This window comes from Terrapene carolina, unplaced genomic scaffold, assembly GCF_002925995.2.
Source record: "Terrapene carolina triunguis isolate 2854851 unplaced genomic scaffold, T_m_triunguis-2.0 Scaffold66, whole genome shotgun sequence".
NCBI lineage: Eukaryota > Metazoa > Chordata > Testudines > Emydidae > Terrapene > Terrapene triunguis.
Genome location: NW_020664417.1, coordinates 53,764,379 through 53,788,583, shown reverse-complemented (window position 1 = coordinate 53,788,583; position 24,205 = coordinate 53,764,379). Strand labels below are relative to the sequence as shown.

Genomic DNA, 24,205 nt, shown 5'->3' with positions numbered 1-24,205 from the left:
GACAGGAGAAACCACAAAGATTTAAAAATCTTGGTCAGCCATAACTGCCTCAATGATCCCAAACTCCTGAGTCTCTCTGGAGGCCAACCCAAGTCAGCGACATTGAGTGTGATGAGAATTGCTTCTTAGAGCATTTCATATATTTTGACTTGTCCTTCATATCAAGGAATTTCCAAAGTTTTTGATCTACAAAAGCTCTAATTTGGATTTCTACAACAGATATTCAAAGGGTGATACAGAAGTTTCAAAAATGAGCTGCAAAGTCTGATAAAATTAGACTGACATCCATTTGGTTAATACAAATTTGACACCTTGAGCAGTCATGGCTCTTGTGTTAACACAGGGTAGTACCACATATAAACTTTACAAGAGATATGCCTCAAGTGAAAATCTTTCAGCCACTCAGACACTTCTTCATTAATGAAATACCAATGGAGAACTGGAAGGGATAACAGATACTCAACAATACGTCTATGAAAGAGCTATTTTATACAGTCCATTGAGAACTTTGATAACAGTAAAGCATACCTGCAGCTTACACAGAAAACACAAGAGCTCCTTTCTTCAATAGATAAAAGCTGAGTAATGGAAGATCTCTAGTCTGGGGCATATATAGAGAACACAGATTAAGATAATTCAGAGAAAACCCTTGACCTTTCTAGACAGCTCCCAATATCAAACAATGAATACGACATTCGCTAGTGAAGATTTATAGAGAATAACTATTTTGAAGTATACAAAAATAGTTCATAACATCCAGGTACTTGTATATATTAATGAGAAATGAAACATGTATTTAAAAGAGTAAAAAGAGAAAAGTATTCATGTAGTGATATCAACTTTTCATTCATACGAATATTATGCAGAGTATATTTGTTTGTCATAGTAATTCACATTATTGCTTGCTACCACAGATGTATGAGGAACAGTTTCTTAGCATACATTAATGTTCATGTATGGTAATTCCAGACATAAAAAGAACAAACTAAAAAATAAGATTACTGAGTAGCTATTAAAAACAAACATATATGAATATATGTACAACCAAGTGAGATAAGTAACAGAATGAAATAGAACTGGCCTGACCCAAGCATACATCACATATCCAGGTTTTTTTAAAATCATATTGGTGCAGAAAATAAACCTTGTAAACCTAAATGGGAAGAAATCAGGGTGCAATAAATATTTATCCAATACATTTCTTAAGTTCTCACTATTGTCCAGTGTACCCTGCTTTGACTAATTTTGTGATACATGGCATCCGTCTGCATTTGTGTCTGGAACTGTATTTTTCAAGGTTTCTCTGAAACAACTGCCTGTGTGAGGTTATAAATGCATTTTAAAAAAACCCTAAAAAACCCAAAAAAGATTTTCTTGGGACAATACATTTACTGAAACAAATATTTTTGCACCCTTGCGTACAAGATCTGGTAAACAATAAGAAGTAAAGAGTAAAGCTGTTACATGGCATTAACCTGAATTAAGATATATACATTATAAGTTGCAATACTAATGTATTTTTGTGATCCTGAGCTCTAGTAATCATTAGATGCATGCAAACCTTTCCATGATATTTCTAGTCTAAGTAAAATACTTTGAATTCTGGTTTATTAACCTTTAAGGTAGAATTTCTTCAGAACCAGCTGATAGATTTCTTCACAAAAGAGCACAGAGACTTCTAATGGTGCATTGACATTTGGGTTCCAAAATGGACAGTTTCAAACAAGCATAGCTCATTATCCCAGTAGAGGTGGCTGGCTGATATTCCCTTCGTTCCCCCACCCACCGCAAAAAAAGGGAAAATAAAAATATACAACTAGAATGTCACAGGCAAAATCTGGAGAGGGTCATAGAAGTTACCTAGGTATACAGGTTAAAGATTAAAAGAACTTCCACAATTTACAGTCAACTCATTATGTGTATTATGGGTTAAAAAAAGTCTGCTCGCTTGTAGGCTATTTTCAGCTGTATATTTATGTTATGTATATATACACACACACATATAAAAGACTCTCTGAAAATCAAGATACATTAACAAACATAATAAGTACAAGTAATAACTTAAGTAGTACTTAACATTTGCATGAAATGACTTTTGCAAATTTTGACAAAATGCACTTAGAACATGCTGTTATTAAAAAACAAAAAGAACAAAAAACACCACAATAATTTGTAGAACCAATGCTATATCACCACCAGGAGAGCACCAAGCAAGGCACCATTGGAAAGACAACATACTTGGATAAGTCTCTATAAATAAAGCAAATGCTAATCTGGTCGAAAAATCGGTGTCTTTGGTAAAAATTCTATCAGAATGACCTGTATAAAAAGAAAAACAAATTTAATGAAACTTGGCATCAGTCTTATCCATTAACTGAAATTCATCACAGCAACCACTCACAAAATTTGTTTACAATTATCTAAAAATGTGGGGAGAGAGGAAGGAATGAACAATCAAGGGCCATGCTACCCTTTTTAGGTAAGGGACCACTAGGAAATGACACACACATCATGTGCCTATCTAAGGGCAGTAAACCTTAACAGCCAGAGTATCAGATGGGATAGAGAAACGTATGGCTCACAGGTCATGTTAAAATAAGCCACCAGCTAATTATTCATTGACAAACTCAGCTAACTGGCTCAATTTTTTTCTAACAAAATGTAAAGACATGAATGTTAAAAAGAGAAGATGACTACATGTAAGAATAACTTTATAACCAAACTATCAGCAGTTGTTCTCAGTTCAGATCAGTTTTGCAATCAATTGAAAATTAAAAAAAAATGTTTATAGTTTCAATGATTTTCCATAAAAAGTACTAATTACTATTCCACTAATCTTCTGTCTTACATATTTCAAGGCCATCTCCATATCAAACAAATTCTCAGGTAGGTAAAAAGAAACTTGACTTATGTTTCAACATGAATATTCAGACCTAGATTCTAATGTGTGAGCCATTTTGCTATAGGAGGCCATCAATATAACATATCTGAATATAATCTATCCCTTAGTGTGTGTTGAAGGGCATCTTAAGAAAAACTACCCTTTCAAAACTTTCCTCCTCCATAAAATTGTCCATAAAATTACTGACACATCAGTAAGATTGGGACTCCTAACACCCTACTCTGTTCAACAAAGGAATGTAATTGAATTTTATTGGTTTCTAACTGTGCAATTCAAAGCACACTAGTAAAAGGAGGTAGCCTTTCTTCTAATCAATTAAAATTGCATTCCTAAACGTTTCTGAACTAATACGTTTCATCATCAAAAACCTATCATATAAAAAAGCCTATTACCTGAAACAGACAAAAAGCTGACACTCAGTAGGTACATTTGGGTGTATAGGGAGAAAACTGGCTGTTTAAAGGATAAATGCCTCATCTGTCTTTTATAAAAAGGTGTGTATGAGTGTGTGGGGGGAGAGGGAGGGGATGTTTAATCCACGGATTTGATCACTGAGGCCAAGATTTTCAAAGCCTTAAAGTTAGGCTTCTAAATATAAATGTAGGCACCTAAGTAAATAGTTTGATTTTCAAAAATGCTGAGCACCACTGCCCTCAATTGGGCTGCTGAGTGCTTTTGAAATTCAGGCCATGTTTCAAACTAGAATAAGCTGAAGAGGTGCAAGTCATTTTTTATACTGGTGGAGTGAAACAACTTGTACGCTCTTTAGCATCAAGACCAACAGATAAAACCTTCTTGTAGACAAGCCCTATTTAGATGCCTAAATATGGATATGGGAGCCTCAATTTTGGCATTCATTTGTTAAAGTCTTAGCTTAATTTTTCCCCCCAATTCTTTTTAAAGTTAACTTATAAATGGAAAATTCAAAACAGCTTTAATACGACCAGCATCTTAACTAGTTACAGATGAAAGAATAGAACACAAGTTCTGTGGAAAATCAATGTTGGATTAAAATAACTATATTAAATATTTCTACAGCTAACTTGTTAGAAGCTTTTAAAAATATTTCTCACTCTTAGATCTTGATCCTGCAAACACTTATGCACAAGCTTAACTTTACTCCTGTAAGTAGACCAATTGATTTAAAATCTTTAGTTAACAGAATGTCCACTATATAAAAAGTGACTATAATTTCATACAAGTTCACCTAATAAAAGGTGAACATTTGTTTAAACTCTAATAAGCCACCTTCCAAAATTAATAAAAAAAACCTGTAGCCTCTTTTGCTTAGTTTCAGTTTAGTCTGTAAAGGATTTGAGGTGACAATGCTAACTACTTCTGTAGAAAAACAGAAGCATTCAGTGATGAAAAAGCAGGACATCGTCATATAGGTCAGCTCAAAACAGCTTACTGAAATTTTCTTTTTATAGTGAAATATCATGCATCTCATCATAAATTAACATGTTTTATATAATGGATAATGATACAAAAATCTACTTATTCAGTTTAGTGAATAGAGCTATTCTGTGAAAAGAGACATTAAAAATCTTTTATGTTTCAGGCTAGAAATAGGATTTAGTGTGAAAATGGAAGAAAGGGGAATGCTAGCAGTGAAAAGATGATTTTAAGATAATTTCTAATTATTTAAACACTATTTTAACCAATCTTTTTATATGCTGTCTATGATGGCTTTATTGTTTCAATGAATAGACAAAATATCACATAACAAAAGACCATGCATATTTAAGAAGTATTTCTCCCAGGTTAGTCTTTATTTTCAATAGTTAACCCCTTCCTGGCCCACTCGCTTCTCCTATTAAGGAAATCCTACATATTTCAATGATTTAATCAATTTAACAGACTCATCTCACCACACTCATTCTCCCTTGACTGCACTCAAAAGCTTTTGAAAACAGTAATAAAACAGAAAACAAATAAAAGAGCAAGAAAACAGCTAGGTGAGCAAACTGAAATCCCATACTGACTGACTGTAGAAGGCATGCAACTTTTCAGCGTATATATTTCTATAACTTGAGAACTTTTTAGGGAATAAAAACCAAACCGAAGTGTCTTTTGTAGCTTACTTATAAGACTGATTTTAAAAATATTTTAGTAACCCTATTAAAGATAAAGATACTTTCAAGACAGTTGAGATATGGGGCAGTTACTATCTATAAAGGCTAAAGGTTTCTTAAGCTCCAACAGCTTAGCTGAAAGGTCTTCTTCCATACTTTTAGACTTGATTAGCATTATATAAAACAGCCATATCTGACTTGCTGCGTAACCAAAGTTGTGGTTATTCTTTATACAGCATCTAAAATTTCACACTCCATCAACACACGTTCAAGCTATTTTATCTTGGCAATTAATTTATTATTTTTCAGAACACAGTGAAGCCTTGTTTTCAAGTCATTCATAACTTTATAAATCAGTCCTGCACATGAAACCATGCATCTGTGAACCGTAGAAAATCCTTGCACTCAGGCGATTAAGCTCCTGACACCTTTACTGATTAATAATCATGAAAAGAATAAGATCAGAAGCAAAATAAATGATCATTTAATAGAGAAACTCACAAAACAGCCCTTTAACTTACATATTCCATCATGTTATTCGTTTCACATTTCCTTTTGCTCAGTCTCCAATGCAAGCACAGCTAGACAAGGAGGAAAGAAAAAGAAGAAAAATGAGCTGTATTTTATTGCAGCACACAGACTAGCCCATTTGTCCACCTTTCATATTTTTCGTTCAACAAAAGCATCTGTTTCCATACTGTGCAATTCAGACTCCAACAGTACGAAGCTGCTCCCTGCGGCACTCACCTTGTGGTATAACCTATTGTTTTCCCATTCTAATAACTTCTCAATCGATCTTCGTGTCTGGAAGACAAATGAGAAAGAATTTTACTCTTGACTGGTTTTAGAAAAACTTTGTTTTGCAGCTGCTTTTGTGTGAAAAGGGGAGAGGTATAGGACAGTGACTGAGTACAGGGTGGTCTGCAATACTATCAAAACTTCTGTAGTATTAAACAGTAACTAGAGCAGAAATGACCCTTTTTAAAAAGTAAAAATTAACTATGGGACAATGTGAAAAAAGCATTACAACTTTTGAGCACAATGGTTCATACATACGTTTTAATTGCTTGGACTTAAAAATGTCTCCTAAGAGTACTCAACAGCAATTTTCAGACAATTTTTAAGTCTCAGTAAGAATGTGAATATACTGCTTCCAAAACGTCACTATTTGAACAGCTGAAAGATGCTGTAAACTTTATTTTGTAATGCAAGAGGTCAAGTATAAATATCTAATATTCTATCTAACCAACACCTTAAAGAAAATCTTTTATATCTTTAGCTCTGAAAACTAGCCAGGAAAATCCAAATATAGAAAGTTAAGATGGTAACTTGCACAAATGCTAAGTGGTTAAAAAAAAAAATCTATGATTTACACAAAAATGCAGTGCAATACCAATATTTCAGATTCTCAAAATGTGGATATCTGTGCTTTTACATTTGACATTTCATGCAAAGAATTCTGATATTTTGAAATCTAAACCTTGATAAATCTTTACAACTGAAATTTTGCATCTATGCAATTCTAATAACTTCTCACTCAATTTTCATGTATGCAAAATGTAATGAAAAACAGCGATCTTTTTGAAGTACAGCTTCACGCCTAGAGATATTTTGAGTATCTGAGTATAATAATTTAGTTATACTTACATTTTAGAAATGTACTCTGACATTTATGGTCATTTGACTGCCGCAATGTATACTGCTCAGCCCTTAATGGGATTTGCTAGCAAGTACGAATAAAAGAGGATAATTCATGATGCCAGGTGTTAAGATGAGACCAACAGAGCTGCAGGTGCAAAAGGACACAGTACTGACAAGGATCAACTGCAACTTAGTGCAGCTGCAGCTTCCTTACAAAGCAATGGGGATGAAGTAGGAAGCATCTTGCTGTTATTATTGCAAAATAACAGAGGTAGTATAAACAAACACTAACAATCACAAACTAGAAATCTGTGTGTCAAGCAAGTATGAGCTGAATAAAATAAAAATTAAACAACTGTTTTCAATTGATTGGCTTGGCATTTCAAATGCAAAATGTTAATATTTATTTAAAGTCAGCTACTTGCTCCCTAGTTACCATATAATCTTTCAACATCAAACATGTTTAAGCCTGAGCTATGGTCATATGATTAAAAATAAATTAATTATAATCTATGAATAATCATTATTGGGTTGTGTTTCTACTACATTATATTTTAAAAGCAGACATTACAAGAAGAGGTGGCTTTGTCAGTGACTAAATTTATTTAATCAGTTTTTGGAATTCAGGGTTTCTTTTTGTTTATTATTAATTATTATTATTATAACTAGTACTATTTTTTAAGACGGTGTCCTTTAAGTATGATCAGCAGACCTAACTTGTTTCTTTGTAAAGACAGCCTTTTAGAGTCTGCTCTCCTTTTAAATGAAAATAGGGCAGCAGTTATGGTCACACTTTTGTTAATTTAGTTGCCAGTCAGCTCCAAATCAAAAGAAAATAAGGCTGCAGAGTGTAATTAACATTCAGTTCAGTCGTTTTGTCCCTTGTCTAGCCCCCAAGCTTTGTTAAAATTGCCATCTGAATGCTGAAGGCTGTAGGGAAATCGATTTGATTCTAATCGCACCATGAAAAGAACATGATCTAACTGCTTTCAGCCCTCCGTAAATCTGTACTAGGTCTTTAGCACAATGCAACTTCCAATTTAAAAAGCACTGAATGTCTCGTCAATGACTTTGTGAAGAAAAAAGAACAAGGAGCAGACATAAAAATTCCAATAGTTGTTTAAGCATTAAAGTTCATTTGCATCACAGCAAACCTGAAAAGGGCTGACCTCTCAAACCGCCTCTCAGGTCTATGAAGTTGTAGCCTTGACAAGCTCACATTGACAGAGCTCATTGACTCTGAAAGGCTACTCTATCAATGGTGAAAAATGGCAATAGGTTCTACTCTGAGCAGGCATCTGCCTGCCCACCCGCTGCTAAACCAATGGCAAAACTGATTCAAAACCTGAATCTACCTTGTAATCTTCCTTTCCCGGACCTTTTAATAATAGATTAAGATCACAATACAATTTAATTTTACTACTTGCCTGAAAAAGAGTGAAACAAACATTCAAGCTTTCCAAATTCCAATAAAATTGTACACATACACATGTGCGCATACACACACACATATAGATAGATAGTGTACTATACAAGGCATATAATACATACACACAAGAAACTGAGCATACAATATTAAAATCTTGCACACAGAATGGACCAAAAGTACTTTCCATAAAATATTAAAAAATCCTTCATTACAGTAAAAATATCATCACAAATATTAAACCTGTTAGACTAGTGGCATAGGTTTAATCAATTTATTTAAAAACTGTAATCTATTGTCTCCAATTAGAACTACTCTAACTAATACACTTTTGACTATATAACATTTGATAACACTATATTATACAGTTGGTCTTGCTCACTTATGTAAAACTGCTACTATAGTACTTTATATCCCCCTGTAAATATGCCTTGGGAGATTTAAAATTCGTAAACCAACACTGAATTACAGCTATAAAAATGTGAATGAAAATTTAAATGTAAAACATTACTGCAAACTCCACAGCTCAGGGAAAAAGAAGTGAATTAAACAGCATCAAACAATTGTCTATAGCAAGTCTTCTTTCCTACTTGACAGGTGAAAAAAAGCACTTGCACGTGCAGCTTAATTAATCACTACACTTGACATCTCAATGATTTACAGTGAGGAGCAGGTGAGGACATACAAAACCAGAAAGGAACCCTTGATTTGAGTGTAACATTTCCAGCATACTGGGATGACAAGCACATAGATCCTATCAATGGTGTACAGAAAACCCATACTGCAAATTATTTGTTAGTAGCAACAAAAGCACAAATTAAGTGGAAGAAGGCTTTAGTTATTAGGAAGATTTCATACTGTCCCCATTTAAAAAAAAATTAAAATCAATATTGCAACAAAACTAAACTACCAATTCAAGTTGATTTTAATTTTTTTTTAAAAATTGTTAAAGGACAAACAGATGATGTGACAAATCAGAAGATCTTTACTCTCCATTAAAAAAAAAACGTGGCATAACAAATTCATCTTCAAATAACTGGCTGGATGTAGAATTTAAGGAGACATTTCAGTAAAATGAAACCATAGCACCTTAAATTCTTACATGCAGTTAGAGTTGACTCAGCTTCTAAAATGTGCATGTTTGATGGCCTCCTTTGAAAAATTATTCTGCCAACCACCAGGAAATCTAAAGCCAAAATAAACACTTTCAGCCTGATATTGCTCCCATTTAAGTCAATGGGAGTTTTGCCATTGTCTGCAAAGGGAGCAAAGTTGAGTCCTTTAGTTAAAATGCTATGTTGCGTTTCTTTAGTTATTTAATTTGTGTGGTTTTTCAGGTGCGATATGAGTGTGACAAGTCATTATCAGGCACCAATTAAGTGTTATCTATCAAAATTACGTAGACTGTAAGATCTTTCTGTTATATGAGGCGACAACCTGCTTCTTCCTGGGCATGTACCTTATTCAACACTGGTGTTTCTGGATCATCAGAATAGCCCTTTTACCCCTCTAATCTTCCTCTTGTCAGTGATTCTGGCTGCTTTTCATAACTCTATGTTACTGAAGATCTCTTCAAAACCCACCGATTGACTATGCCTCCAACTACTGGGTTTGAAAAACCACTAAACTTATTTAACCAGAGCAAACATAACATACATAACAGTTGGATTCAGTAACCCTTCAACTTCTTACTCCACTAGGGAAAGCAATCTTGTAAAACCTCCGCAGTGCTTCCCTTGCTGATCACAATCTAGATCCCCCTCTCCTCAGGAGCCAAACAATGATCCTTCAAATTCAAACCCCTTAAATTCCAAATGATCAGTCTGGGTGGAGCTTCCATCCACGAGTCCAAGCCTCTGTGTCTCTGTGGAACAAAGACAGAAAAGAACACAACATACCCCATCCTACAATTTTGCTTAACACTTATCCTATAACCTCTCGTATCATTCAATTTCAAGTTAACCTACTCCCTTCTTCACACACATGTTTACAGCATCTAGCTGAATGTGGACCCAATTCCTGATGGAGGCCTCTAGGTGTTACTGCAATGCAAATATTAAATTATTATAACCTGGCACCCATCATGTTATTTGAGTACCTCCCTATACTTTAAGGTGTGGATTCCTAAGGATTAGTCATATTACATTTTTGTAAATATTTAGAGGACTGTATTGTTCATAAATGGTAACAGTGACAGTCCTGGAGAATGAAGCCCTCTATTCAACAAACAGAACAGGGACAAGGCCAGTAGTAATGCAACTTTCTCACCCTACCTATTAATTTTGTTCACATTCCTCTGGGGTTGATAGGGAGGTTCATTTTTCATGTCCATTCGATCTTTGGCTTCTTTCCTGAAATTGCCAACAAGGGTGCTAACATGTCCAAAAAGAATTGCACCAAGACCACCATTTATTTTACATAAGCCTTTACACAATCAAATGATAATGGTTTTTGCCTGATCCTGCAAAGACTTATGCGTGTGCTTGACTTCTTAGTTGGGACTTTGCAACACTGGGGCCTTACAGGAGTTGTACTAAATACCTAGACAGAAAGGCTCCTTATCTTATCTGTACCCTGACCTAGGTTCCTTTCGTCCTAAAAAGGAAATTTTACACACAACTTCTTGTTTATCTCCATACAAATATGTGTTAGCTTCCAGTTAAAGTTGCTCAGGTACACATCCTACCAACACAATGAAAGCCAAGGAAGTCACAAGTTAAATACATTTCACCCCCACTTTTCAACATACCTCACCATCCCAGATTACAAAAAAACCACATAGACCTCCCTCTTACAATCAAATGCTTACCTCAGTTCTTACCAAATTAGTTAGAGAAATGTGTTTAGGTTGAGATTGTGGGAACAGTTAAACATGTGGTTGTTATATCTGAACTATGGTATGGTGGTAATACAGTGAGAGAAGTAAAACAACTGAGGGATGATATCTGTGCAGGAAATTTGCGAGAAAGTAATGCAGTTAAGAGTTATGAAAAGAGAATTTTGTAATCATGTGAAAATATCATTGTAGAGAGTTAACTGTTAGCGTTTAGCATTGTAGTATATCAACACAGTGTCATTCATTTGAATCTAGGGAGGTCTGTGTAGTTGTGGGGTGATATAGGTGGCATGATAGGTAAGTTGAACGCGCAACTGAAGTGTGCAGTTGGATTATGTACTTGTGATTTCCTTTGGTTTTATGGTTTGTGTTGAGAGGCTGTGCACTTGAGCAACCTTAACTGTAAGCTAAGCAAGTGTGTCTCTGGAGAAATCTTACAGATTTTCTAATATCTTTCCTATGCCAGACCCCCTTCTCCTACTGGCGTTGCACAGAGCTGACTCCTCCCATAATCTCCCACAGCCCTGTTCCTCAACACACTCCTGCCATCAGCCACAACCCTCATCTACCATCAAGATATATGTGAATACCTAAAAGCTGGATTGGTAAGGGCATAGGGCGCATTGGGCTTGCTTGGGATGAAAGAAGTAGAATACAGAGGATTCTCCCATTCGTCAGAGTGCAGCCCCCCTCCGCTCTGCTTATTCCACCACAGGTTCCCCGTTCAGCTCAAGCACCACTACTCCATGCACTCTTTACAAAACTGTGGTCTCCCTACAACTTCACATCCCTGCTCCACCAATCCAAACGTCCCAGGGGCTACAGCCTGGTGCCCTGGTAGGAGTGAGATGGGTTGTGTGGAGTTAGGGAGAAGAAGCAGGGATGCATATGGGACCATGGGACGTGGCTAGCATGGAAGGGAGCCTGCTGCCTACCAAGGCAGTTGTGCTGTCCCATGGAAGGTGCACTGGTGGGAGACATTTGGGATGTACATGCAAAGATGGGGACAAAAAAGCCATTTATGATCTTCCTCTCCCTAAGCAACATGAAAGGTTTTAATCCTCCGCAACTCTGGCCTCTTAGACCATAACTCCCTTCTGGTGAACCACAGTCACTGGGCCAGAGTGCGACTGAATGACTCTATAGCCTGGTGGCTAGGACACTGAGCTGGCAGGGTTCCAGTCCCTGCGCCAATGACTATTTAACAATTTCATACAAAGTGGAACAATTTCCACAGCAGAGATTAAGCGAGACCTACCAATGAATACCCTATAGTTGGGCACCCATCTGGGAGGGGGGAAATTTGGGTTCAAGTCCCTGCTCCCAAGGATGCCACACATCCCAGGTGAGTGCCATCATAAAGGAGGGGAACAGGGGCTGTACCAGCACCACAGGTTTTGTCAATCTAGTCTTTTTTTTTTTTCTGTTAAGAAAATAAAGTTAAAAGTGCTCCCAAAACAAAACATTTAATTCAACCAGAAACAAATTGTTCCCAACTTTTTCAATTTGCCAAAAATGCTAAGAACTGTCATTTTCAGTTCGGGCCAAACTAATTTTATCCTTCCTGCCCAATTTTTCAGAACTGATAATAAACCAAAAAAACAAATCAGGTTATTTTCACAGCTCTAGATACAGTGCCTCTAGGATGGGTCAAGTTTTTTTCTTTTCTGCTTTCACCAATATATTCTTTTTTGCTTCCTTGTCATTAGGGCCAAAAGAGGACATTTCCTTTCATGCCAGACTTATATCATTCAAACATAAATCATTCCAGTGGAATTTATTAGTCTTATGTTTTTACAATCTCTGCTTCTCTGTATTACCGTATATTTGCTCTCCTTTTCTTTTCTGTACTTTCAGATTGGTTAATTGCACTTTGCTGGGATTATAGCCATCACCATAATTAGTGACTATAAACTACTAGGTCCACATCACTATTTAAACGTTTATTGATTTTATTTTTTTAAGCTAATGTTAGAATCAATAAAACTTGTTTGGTTTATTTTTTTATATACTACATATTGTAGTTTGTTTATATCTAAAACATTTCAAATATTGCCATGGTATGTAGACATATATATCCTTTATGGATTACTGTTAAAAGTGTTCAAAGGCATAATTCCAACATACAAATGCAATTAATTCAGAAAGATCAGTAAGTTGGCATTCAAAGTATTCACTATAACAGTTTCAAAAAATGATTGCTCTTACATTTAAAAGGCATATCCTGCACCTAGATAGAATCATAAATATAAACTTTATTCAGAATACATAAATGATCTAATGTTCACATAAGTAGCATTCCTTATAGACTTTCTATTATGTTGAATTTTGAATCAACTTTAGAAGATTATTTTTGAAATATGAGAAAAAATGAACTTTAATGCACAAAAAGTTATATATCACTGAATATCTTGCAATTTACTTCATATTCGTATAGATGTTCTCTCATGCCAAAAATAATATTTAACAAAAAAAGGTTGCAAAATAAAAAGACAGTCCCTCAGCCATTTACTCCAAAACCTCACTCACTTTTCTACTTCCCAAAAAAGCCTGGTAAAAAACCGACAGGTCTTCGCAGAGTGCCCTGCAGTTTATCAAAACTGGGCTTTGATACTACAGAAGTGGAGTAGTGATTTCCTGAGCCAAGGACCCACTACTAAAAATGCCCTGCCAGCTTTACATTATTTTTAAAAGTCAGAGGATTGTCAGTTCAAGTCACTGTTGATGGCAGCTACCATGAAATCAAAAGAACAGAGACTCAGTAAGACCCAAAAACATTTAGGGCTTTATAGGACATTAAAGAAAAATACAATATACAATTGAGAATATTGAAAAACCTAGAGATGCTTTAAGATAGTTGTAGACAGAACAAGCAGATAGTGATGAATCTATATTCTGATAAATATCAGCTGTATTGTAAGACAATGAAAACCAGTAAAACCATACAAGTGTGTTTATCTGGCTGAAATAAAGCCGGAGAAATCCAAAACACTGTTTTCCAAGCTTCTTCCACTATTCTTACTGTTTTACCTCTGGGGAATTATGAAAAAACATATCAAGATAAAATACCGAAACAAAGTCACTAGAAGTTGACATGAATCACATTAGTTTATAGATTATACATACTGGCATATTGCATCATTTTCCAAATGATTCATGCAAATATCAATGCATCTCCAATTGTAAGCTTTAGGTACATATGGACAATTGAAAATACACCTTCCTTCATTAACTTTTGACAAGTGAAATGTGTCAGTAATCTCCAGAAGGTGCCCACATAATATTTTAACATTGATGGAGAGAGATACAATAAGAACATAAGAATGGTCATACTGGGTCAGACCAATTGTCTATCTAGCCCAATATCCTGCTTTTCAACAGTGGCCAGTGCTAGATGCTTCAGGGAGAATCAACAAAATAGAGCAATTATCAAATGATCCATCTCCTGTCGTCCAGTCCCAGCTTCTGGCAGTCAGAGGTTTAGGGACACCCAGAGCATGGGCTTGAGTCCCTGACCATCTTGGCTAATGGCCGTTGATGGACCTATCCTCCATGAACTTATCTAATTTTTTTTGAACCCAGTTATACTTTTGACCTTCACAACATCCCCTGGCAATAAATTCCACAGGTTGACTGTGCATTGTGTGAAGTACTTCCTTTTGTTTTAAACCTGCTACCTATTAATTTCATTTGACGACCCCTGGTTTTTATGTTATGCGTAGGGCCCTACCAAATTCATGGTCCATTTTGGTCAATTTCACAGTCATAGGATTTAAAAAAAAAAAAAATCAGAAATTTCATGATTTCAGGTATTTAAATCTGAAATTTCATGGTGTTGTAACTGTAGGAGTCCTGATCCAAAAGAGGGTTGTGGGGGGGTTGTGGTATCGCCACCCTTACTTCTGCGCTGCCTTCAGAGCTGGGTGCCTGGACAGCAGCTGCCGCTCTCCAGCCCCGCAGCTCTGAAGGCAGTGCAGAAGTAAGGGTGGCAATACAATAAATAACCTTGCAACACTGCCTCCCACAGCCCCCTTTTGGGGCCAGATCCCCAGTTTGAGAAATGCTGGTCTCCCTATTAAATCTGTATACTATAATGTAAAAGTATACAAAAGACCAGATTTCACAGTCCGTGATGCATTTTTCACGGCCATGAATTTGGTAGGGCACTAGTTATAGAAGGGATAAATACTTCCTTATTCACTTTCTCCACACCATTCCTGACTTTACAGACCTCTATCATAACCCCCCTTTAGTCATCTCTTTTCTAAGCTGAACACTCCCATTCTTTTTAATTTCTCCTAATATGGAAGTTGTTCCATACCCCTAATCATTTTTGTTGCCCTTCTCTGTACTTTTTCCAATTCTCATATATCTTTTTTGAGATGGGGTGACCAGAACTGCACGCAGTAAAAAGGTGGGGTGTACCATGTATTTATACAGTGGCATTATATTATTTTATTATCTATCCGTTTTGTAATGGTTCCTAACATTCTGTTAGTTTTTTTGACTGCCACAGTGAATAGATGTTTTCAGAGAACTGTCCACGAGGACTCGATCTCTTTCTTGAGTGGTAAAAAATAATTACTTACCTTTCCGTAACTGTTGTTCTTCGAGATACGTAGCACATACCATTCCACTGTAGGTGTATGTGTGCACCTTATGCACAGTGGTTGGAGATTTTTCCCTCAGCAGTACCAGTCAGGGCAGTGCAAGCACCCTCTGGTGCCTCACGCCACTGCACACACACCTACAGAGGAATGGACATGTGCAGTCACTTGACTCCATCATTTTGCATGCATAGTTGAGATTATGTTTTCCAATGTGCATTACTTTGCATTTATCAACACTGAATTTCATCGCCATTTTGTTGCCCAGTCGCTCAGTTTTGTAAGATCCCTTTGTGCTAGGTACTGTACAAATACATAAGTAGAAAGTCCGTGCTCCAAAGAATTTACAATCTAACACATCTTGATTACTACTACTATGATGAGCAGTTGAACTAGCAAGGCTAGTCTACAACCAGTCCCCAGCACAGAAGGGCTAGTGGAATCCAGTCCATACTCCCATTTTTAACATGTTTTAAGGTAAATTTAGTACTCCATTTCTGGGGGATTGAGAGCCCTGAAAATTGAAGTCCTCTGCAGGGTTTAATTCCTAAGTTTGTGTAAGTGGAAACATACACCTCCAAAGACAAAATGTGAAAAGTAGTGAACACATTTTAGAAATAAAGGTCATATTTAACAAACAAACAAAAAGCTAACAAGATTGCCTTCCAACAGGTGAATTAGCAAACCCCTATTGTTCCTGCTATTTCTTGGTGGTTGAACTGGCTTTTCTTAAAGCTGGATTTTTTTGTCGACTGACAAGAGAGGTGCTATCTCTGGCAAAGGATACATTTATCTTCTGTTTTTCCTCTGCTATCTTTTACTGTGCATCTTAGCGCCTTCCTTCTTACGACCACCTCCCTCTTGCAATGCTCCCGTTTTCTATCCCTTTCCCTCAAATTTTCCCTGCCAAACTTCCTCCAAATTTTAACAGCATTAATTGGTAACTATTTTAGCATCTAATGGACCAGTGGGACCACGCAAAATAACCAGCTAGGGTAATGAGCAGGATACCTCACTCTGAAGCCCATTTATTTTACTCCTTGTAGGGGGATTACACAGTGAGAAATGGGTATACAAGTTCTGATGGACAAAGATGACCTGAATGGGTTGTGCTGCTCAGTTCTGACCAAACCCTCCCTCACTAATGTTTGGACACAGTCCACATCTACTAGGAGAACATCCCTCACACCTAGCTGCATAGCTACATTACATACAAGCTAAAAGCTATTACCACAGCAAGATTACGTTTCCTCATACTCATGCTCCATCAATGCTCAGAATATATACTTATATGTGTCTCTGTTGATCACAAGTGAAACAGAAAAGGAGGACTTGGTGGTTTTCTTCTAGAGTCTGGGGACAAGATACTGTGTTGAACTGCTAAAAGATGCAACACTCACAACCTAGGGGAAAAGGGGGAACCCAAAGTGCACCTTCCAGATTCAGGGCTGCTCAGGGGGTCAGCGTGGCCCAGCACATCTTCATCTTGGAGGGCTGCCTAAGCTGTAATAGTCTGTTACCAGACATCTATGGGAAGCAGCACTGCCCAGAATCTCTACACACTGTGGCTCCAGCCCCTCACGCCCCCAACATGCCCCATCACCTTTCTTTCATGCAACTTACACCAGGGTTTGCAAGGCAGTTGTGGGAGGACAGCCTGTGATTGTCTTCCTCAATTCCTGAATTCTCCCCCAGCCAGATCTGGGATTAAGGATCTCAGTTTGGAGGAGCATCCTTGTCCTTTCCAGTTTCTCTCAGAGGCCCTAAGCCATTTTATTCTTCCCCATGACAGTCATTTGGACAAACAATGAAGCTCTCTCAGTTCTACATTGCGGCTGCGGTCTCTCTGATGGATCAGCCTCCAAGATGCTCTCTGTTTACTGCACAGCCTCTGCCAGTGTGAACACATTGTTCTGCCACATCTGCACTCTTGCAGACAGACTGTCAGTAAAGATCCATTATTAGATCCATCTATGTCCCTATTTTCTGGGTTTCAAGCCTGAGCTAATGAGTCACTTAGCTTTTCAGGTGTAAGACAGAGATACATGGCTGAACCCTCTTCATGTAACCAGATATGTTTCTGGGTTATCTTCTGGTTCCAGTTTTGCTAAGAAAGAGACTGGATTTCCTGGCAGCATGAGTGGTGCATGTGGGACAACCCCGGAACTGCAGTTGCCATGCCTGTGGGCGCTGCAACCCAGGTTTGCTGTCATTGTTTCTATTAAGTATCCATTTAACAAAGCTGCTCATTTTCCCTCCTTGTGCAAAGTGTTTTATCCTATGACTGAGGCCATCATTAAATGCATAGCTTCCATCCTGCTCTGAACAGAATATATTAAAGAGAGAGAGAGAGAGAGATACACACACCCCAAACTTATCCCCTTGGTACACCTTGCCTTTATTGGTAACTCAAACAACAACAAACACAACAAACCAGAGGTGCAACTTTCCTCAAACTTGTTAGTTTCTAGGATTTCCCTGCAGGGCTCCTTTTCCTCCCAAACCCTACTTCCCTCAGTCTCATATACTCCAACCTCTTATATCCTGATTGGAGATAAGATGCATCTGTCAGTATAACTCAGCTATAATTTTCTGCCTCTTTATGCAGGGCGGAAGCACTTCACATTAGGATAATTACAAGGAAACCTGCATCCTTATTCAGAATCTTAGAGCCTACCACCCTATTACATGTTGCTAATGACTTCCTGCTGCAACAGCACACTAAGGTTGATCCAGTATGGAGAAGAAATGGGTCAGAGCAAGACTGCAGGGTCAGCATGCCATGCATCTGTTTATCCACAGAACAAGTTCAGCCTCAGTAGTAGCAGTGCAAGTTTCCCTTCCGTTGCACCACAGGCCTGACTGCAAAAGGACATTTTGGGCTGAGACGATAGGTCAAGCACATTCAGTCCATGGTATCTCTACTGAGACTGCCATCCAAGTGGTTAATCACTGTCAACTGTAATAGTGTTTTGGGGCTTGGACATATGACCATCTTGAACTAGTCTAACTGAAAGGAGCCATGGGAGCTGGTGACAGTTTCAAGCCCTGACAAAAGCCAAAGGTTTGACCCTTTTCCCATTGAAGTCAACTGGAGTTTTCAATTGACTCCAACAGAAGCAGGATCAGCTCTAATGAAGGTTAATGTGTCTTAATTTTATTTTGCATACAATAAAACTGGTCCTAAGCAATCACTCAGGGGACTGACAAAAAGTCACTGCTTAACTAATAAAAGAGCAAAAATGGAGACACTTTGGGGAGGCTTCTTAAGACAGAAAGTTGCCTAATACAGAGAGTCTCTTCTTCAGGCTTCATTACATACACCAACATGTATTCTAAGAATACTGGTAAGAGAAGCTGTTTTAAAAATGCTTTTTACCTACCAATAAATGTGGGTTTTAAGTGCCTGCATAGCTTCTGCAATATTTAAGGATATCACTAACATCTAATCCCAAGCAAGCTCCTTTAACTGTTTTAGGTTTTAGTGATGTCATCAACCATAGCACAGAAAAAAACAGAACCTCAGGACCCTGAACTATTTAAAAAGATAAGTGGAAGAACTAATTTAAAATTATTTTGGTTTTAATCTTAAATCACAAACAAAAAACAGGCGTACTGTAATTTAAGAGCTCAGTCTTGATTTACCAACTGAGAGAAGTGACGTCTTACACTCAGCTCGAAGGCATTTTTCCATTTGTCTGTCTGTAATATTAAAACCTTTGCATGCTGTGGGTATTAGGGGACCCAGGTATGGAGGTCCAAAGGACCTGGGCGGGGGGGGACAGAGCAACTGGCATGGGGGAGTAGAATGGGGGGAAAGGGACATGGGGGCTATGCAGAGTCCCTGGCATGGGAAAGGGGGTTTGCATGGAGTCCCTGAAATAGAAGGGGATGGGAGGGTGACACACAGAGCGCTAGTTGGGAAGAAATACAAGGAGCCCCTGAGGTATGCAATGTACACAGCCTACAGAAGCAATGAAGTGTGGACCCCAGCACAAAGTCTAGATTATTAACACACTAAAGTATTTTCGTCATTTAGAATCTGGAAAGAAGATCCAATATTCTGATCACAGATCACTTCATTTGACATATATATTTAAAAAAGGTCTTTTGAAATGAGATTAAAAATCTGTAATCATTAGGAGTGTAATCAGTTTGTCAGCATAATCAATAGCTCTTCAAAACTTAAAACTCATTTCAACCAATATCTCTAAATAATTGTCTAATATTCTGACAAGTACAAACAGAATATTATGGAAAAGCTGAAGTAACAGACGTTCTTGTATTTATTTGTATTGTTGAAAGTTATTTTCTGACGTAAAATTGTTATTCATGTATGTATAAAAATTAGGGCCGTCAAGCAATTAAAAAAATTAATTGCGATTAATCACGCTGTTAAACAACAATAGAATGTCATTTATTTTAAATATTTTTGGATGTTTACTACATTTTCAAATATTTTAATTTCAATTACAACACAGAATACAAAGTGTAAAGTGCTCACTTTATATTTATTTTTGATTACAAATATTTGCACTGTAAAAAAACAAAAAAATTATGTTTTTCAATTCACCTCATACAAGTACTGTAGTGCAATCTCTTTATCATGAAAGTTGAACTTACAAATGTAGAATTATGTACAAAAAAAGCCTGCATTCAAAAATAAAACAATGTACAACTTTAGAGCCTACAAGTCCACTCAGTCCTACTTCTTGGTCAGCCAATCACTCAGACAAACAAGGCTGGTTACAATTTGCAGGCGATAATGCTGCCTGCTTCTTGTTTACAATATCACCTGAAAGTGAGAACAGGCATTCTCATGGCACTGTTGTAGCTGGCGTTGCAAGATATTTACGTGCCAGATGCGCTAAAGATTCATATGTCCCTTCATGCTTCAACCACCATTCCAGAGGACATGCTTCCATGCTGATGATGGGTTCTGCTTGATAACGATCCAAAGCAGTGTGGACTGACGCATGTTCATTTTCATCATCAGAGTCGGATGCCACCAGTAGAAGGTTGATTTTCCTTTTTGGTGGTTCTGGTTCTGTAGTTTCTGCATGGGAGTGTTGCTCTTTTAAAACTTCTAAAAGCACACTACACACCTCGTCCCTCTCAGATTTTGGAAGGCACTTCAGCTTTTTAAACCTTGGGTCGAGTGCTGTAGCTATTTTTAGAAATCTCACATTGGTACCTTCTTTGTATTTTGTCAAATCTGCTGTGAAAGTGTTCTTAAAACGAACATGTGCTGAGTCATCATCCAAGACTGCTATAACATGAAATATATGCAGAATGCGGGTAAAACAGAGCTGGAAATATACAATTCTCCCCCCAAGGAGTACAGTCACAAATTTAATTGACCAATTATTTTTTAATGAGCATCATCAGCATGGAAGCATGTCCTCTGGAAGGGGTCATACGAATGTTTAGCATATCCAGCTACAAAAGTGCCATGCAAACATCTGTTCTCACTTTCAGGTGACATTGTAAATAAGAAGCTGGCAGCATTATCTCCCATCAATGTAAACAAACTTGTTTGTCTTAGTGATTGTCAGAATAAGAAGTAGGACTGAGTGGACTTGTAGGCTCTAAAGTGTTACACTGTTTTGTTTTTGAGTGCAGTTATGTAACCAAAAAAAATCTGCATTTGTAAGTTACACTTTCACGATAAAGAGATTGCACTTCAGTACTTGTATGAGGTGAATTGAAAAATACTATTTCTTTTGTTTATCATTTCACAGTGCATAAATTTATAATCAAAAATAATAATATAAAAAGTGAGTACTGTGCACTCTGTATTCTGTGTTGTAATTGAAATCAATATTGAAAATGTAGAAAAACATCCAAAAATATTTAATAAATTTCAACTGGTATTCTATTGTTATAAGTGCAATGAATAGCGATTCTTTTTTTTTAGTTAATCGCGTGAGTTAACTGCAATTGACAGCCCTAATAAAAATGTATACGTATAGCCGTGCTACCTGAAACATTCAAAATAGCATATACTTGCTTAAGTACACTAAACTGGTTTTGTACAGTTTCCACTGTAATATTAAGGACTGGTCACAACTTGCAATGAATAACTAAATAAGCTTAATTCACACTTTTTGTCATTTTGCTGCTGCGTGGACCAGACCTAACGTACAGAGTTTTGAAAATGAACAAAAAACTAATACACAAATGAACCCAATCACAATTTCCAGATTTACAACAGATAATGCCAAATGAGAATATAATCCAACTTACTCTTTTACTGAGGCAAATAACTGGCCACATACTACAACCTAATGTGCAGCAGCAACAAAGGCAGCCACAAAGTAGCCATCGAACATTAACTGGAAGGTTCTTCTTAAGACAACTGTTAACTCTGCTGATGCTGGCTTTAAATTCCTCAGGTGCGACCTGTGAAGAAAGAAAAATAATCCAGTACTACTGCAATATACAGGTCTGTCGCATCTTACACGCATTTAACATGCGCGATTTCAACTTTACGCGGTCAGCAAAAACAAAAAACAAAAACAAAAAAAAGAGAAAAACAACGAACAGTTTTAATACTATACCTGTAGCCCGCCATTGAACTTAATGGGGTTTTGGCTATAAGCGGTTTTCGCTTTACGCGCTAACCGCGGAACGGAACCCTCACATAAGATGAGACAGATCTGTAATTTAAATGATGAGTATTCCTGCAAAGCTCAACTATATGTAGAAACCCAAATACCAAGCTTTTTTAGTAGCAAAATCTTGTTACCCAAATTCTAAGTTTTAGAGGCTATTATAAGTAAATTTCTAAATGAGACTTATCCATAGATACTCACCTTTCCAGTTAAAGAAGAAGGGAATTCTGCTTCAAATTTGTTGCTCAGTCCAAATCTGGGGGGGAGGGGAAAAAAAGGTAGATCATACCAGAAACACAATCATTCAATTAAGAGACTAATGAATGCCTCATCACGAAGGTTCCTTTGCAAAAGCAAACAAACTTAAAAAAAAAAAAATCACATTTCCATCTGAAGGGTTGGGGGGGAGGGGGCAGTGGGGTGGGAAGAGGGGGTGGGGGGAATTTGGGACATGCAGGGTTCTGGTGGCCAGAGAAAGAGGCGACTTTCCCCAGCTCCAGGGCTGTGGCTGCTGAGGAGAGACGGCCCTCCTTCCCAGCCCTAGCTTGGGGACTGCTGCGGCAGGGAAGAGAGGGCACACTGCATTAGAAAGATAAGACTACTGATATTAAAATACGAGTTGTGTGCTTTTATTTGTAGAACAAAAAACCAGTAATTATTATTAAGGGGTTTTTTTATATAGTGCTTTTATCCAAAGCGCTTTACAATAGTTAGCTAACAGTACAAACAACATTTGGAAAGATCATTAAGTGATCCGCCGAGATCCTCAGCAATTTTCAAGTGGTCCGCAAAAAAAAAAGTTTGAGAACCACTGCTTAATGTAATGTACTTTTGGCTATGTCTACACTAAAGAGCCTATATCAGCATAACCTTTCAGTGTAGATACAGCATACACCTACATGAGTTTTTCTGCTGGTGTAGAAACACTACCTTCCTGAACCATATTAGTTATACCGACAAAAGCACTCTTACATAGTCATCGACTCCGTGGTGTGCTCCAGGGCTGGAGTACTCATGGAAAAAATAGTCGGTGCTCAGCACCCACCAGTCCCCTGCCGATCAGTTGTTCAGCAGGCCCCCCCCCCCCCGCCCCCCCCCCCTGACACCAATTAGCTGTTCGGGGGGGGGGGGGGGGGGGGGGGGGGGAGAGGAGGAGTGGGGGCAGAAAGAGGCAGGGCAGAGCGGAGCCTTGGGGAGGGGTGGGGCAGGGTTGGGAAGAGGAGGGCGGGGTGGAGCCTTGGGGGAGCGGCGGAGTGGGAGTGGGGCCTCAGGGCGGAGTGGGAGTGGAGCACCCCCAGGGAAAGCTGAAAGTCAGTGCCTGTGCACTCTTACGTCGGCACAGCTGCATCTACACTAGGGTTTTGTTGCCACAGCTATGTTATGTCAGGGGTGTGGGATTTTTCACACTCCTGACCGACAGATTTGCTGGTATAGGTTTTAAATGCAGACAAGGCCTTACTGTTTGTTGATGGTGCCAGCCCTTCCCCAAACCCTGCAAGAGGGTGATTACCAGTGGAAGTCATGGCAAAGCTGATGCTGAACAGGCTGTTGTATGCACTGAAGCTTTGTCTTCACTAGGAAAAAAGATGTATTTTCATACCAAGTGGTAAAAACACCTTTTTTCCCTAGTGTGGATGCACCTTGAAAAGAAAGGAAGGGGAGCATGTTCAGGGTTTTTACATTCAGGCCCAGCCACATCACTGTTCTATGCATAAGCAAGGGAGCAAAACCAGAGTTAATTTTTCAAAGAATTATTTTAGGACATAATTAAAGGACACTATCAGAAACTTTTTTTTAAGTCAATTTGAAAGAAATTAAAGTTGACAGCGCCCATTTAACGGTCAACACTTAAATTTAAAAACCCCCACAAAATATGTAAAGTCAAGCTAAGTCCACAAATATTACAGCCAAAGCTGCATGAATCACGTCAGTAATACATCTTATGAGCAACTATGCAATGGCAACAGAATTAGATTACACAGCAATACATAAATATGACAATTACATATTAATTCAATTTGGCCTACTGGGTATGCACTGCTGTGCTATATTTTAGGAAAATATATTGCATTGGTGTTTCTTAGAAACACTGTCATTCTAGAAA

General features: G+C 37.7%; 1 protein-coding gene across 1 annotated transcript; it reads right to left on the bottom strand.

The window, feature by feature from the left end:
• Positions 1–484: 484 nt before the first annotated feature.
• CHIC2 (cysteine rich hydrophobic domain 2) lies at positions 485–22,392 on the bottom strand (the record flags this gene model as incomplete). The annotated part of the gene is made up of 5 exons (XM_024216246.2): positions 485–2,319; positions 5,499–5,558; positions 5,725–5,781; positions 21,734–21,889; positions 22,303–22,392. Coding segments are annotated over 5 exons (414 nt in total), but the record flags the coding sequence as incomplete, so codon positions are not given.
• Between the last annotated feature and the right edge of the window lie 1,813 nt (positions 22,393–24,205).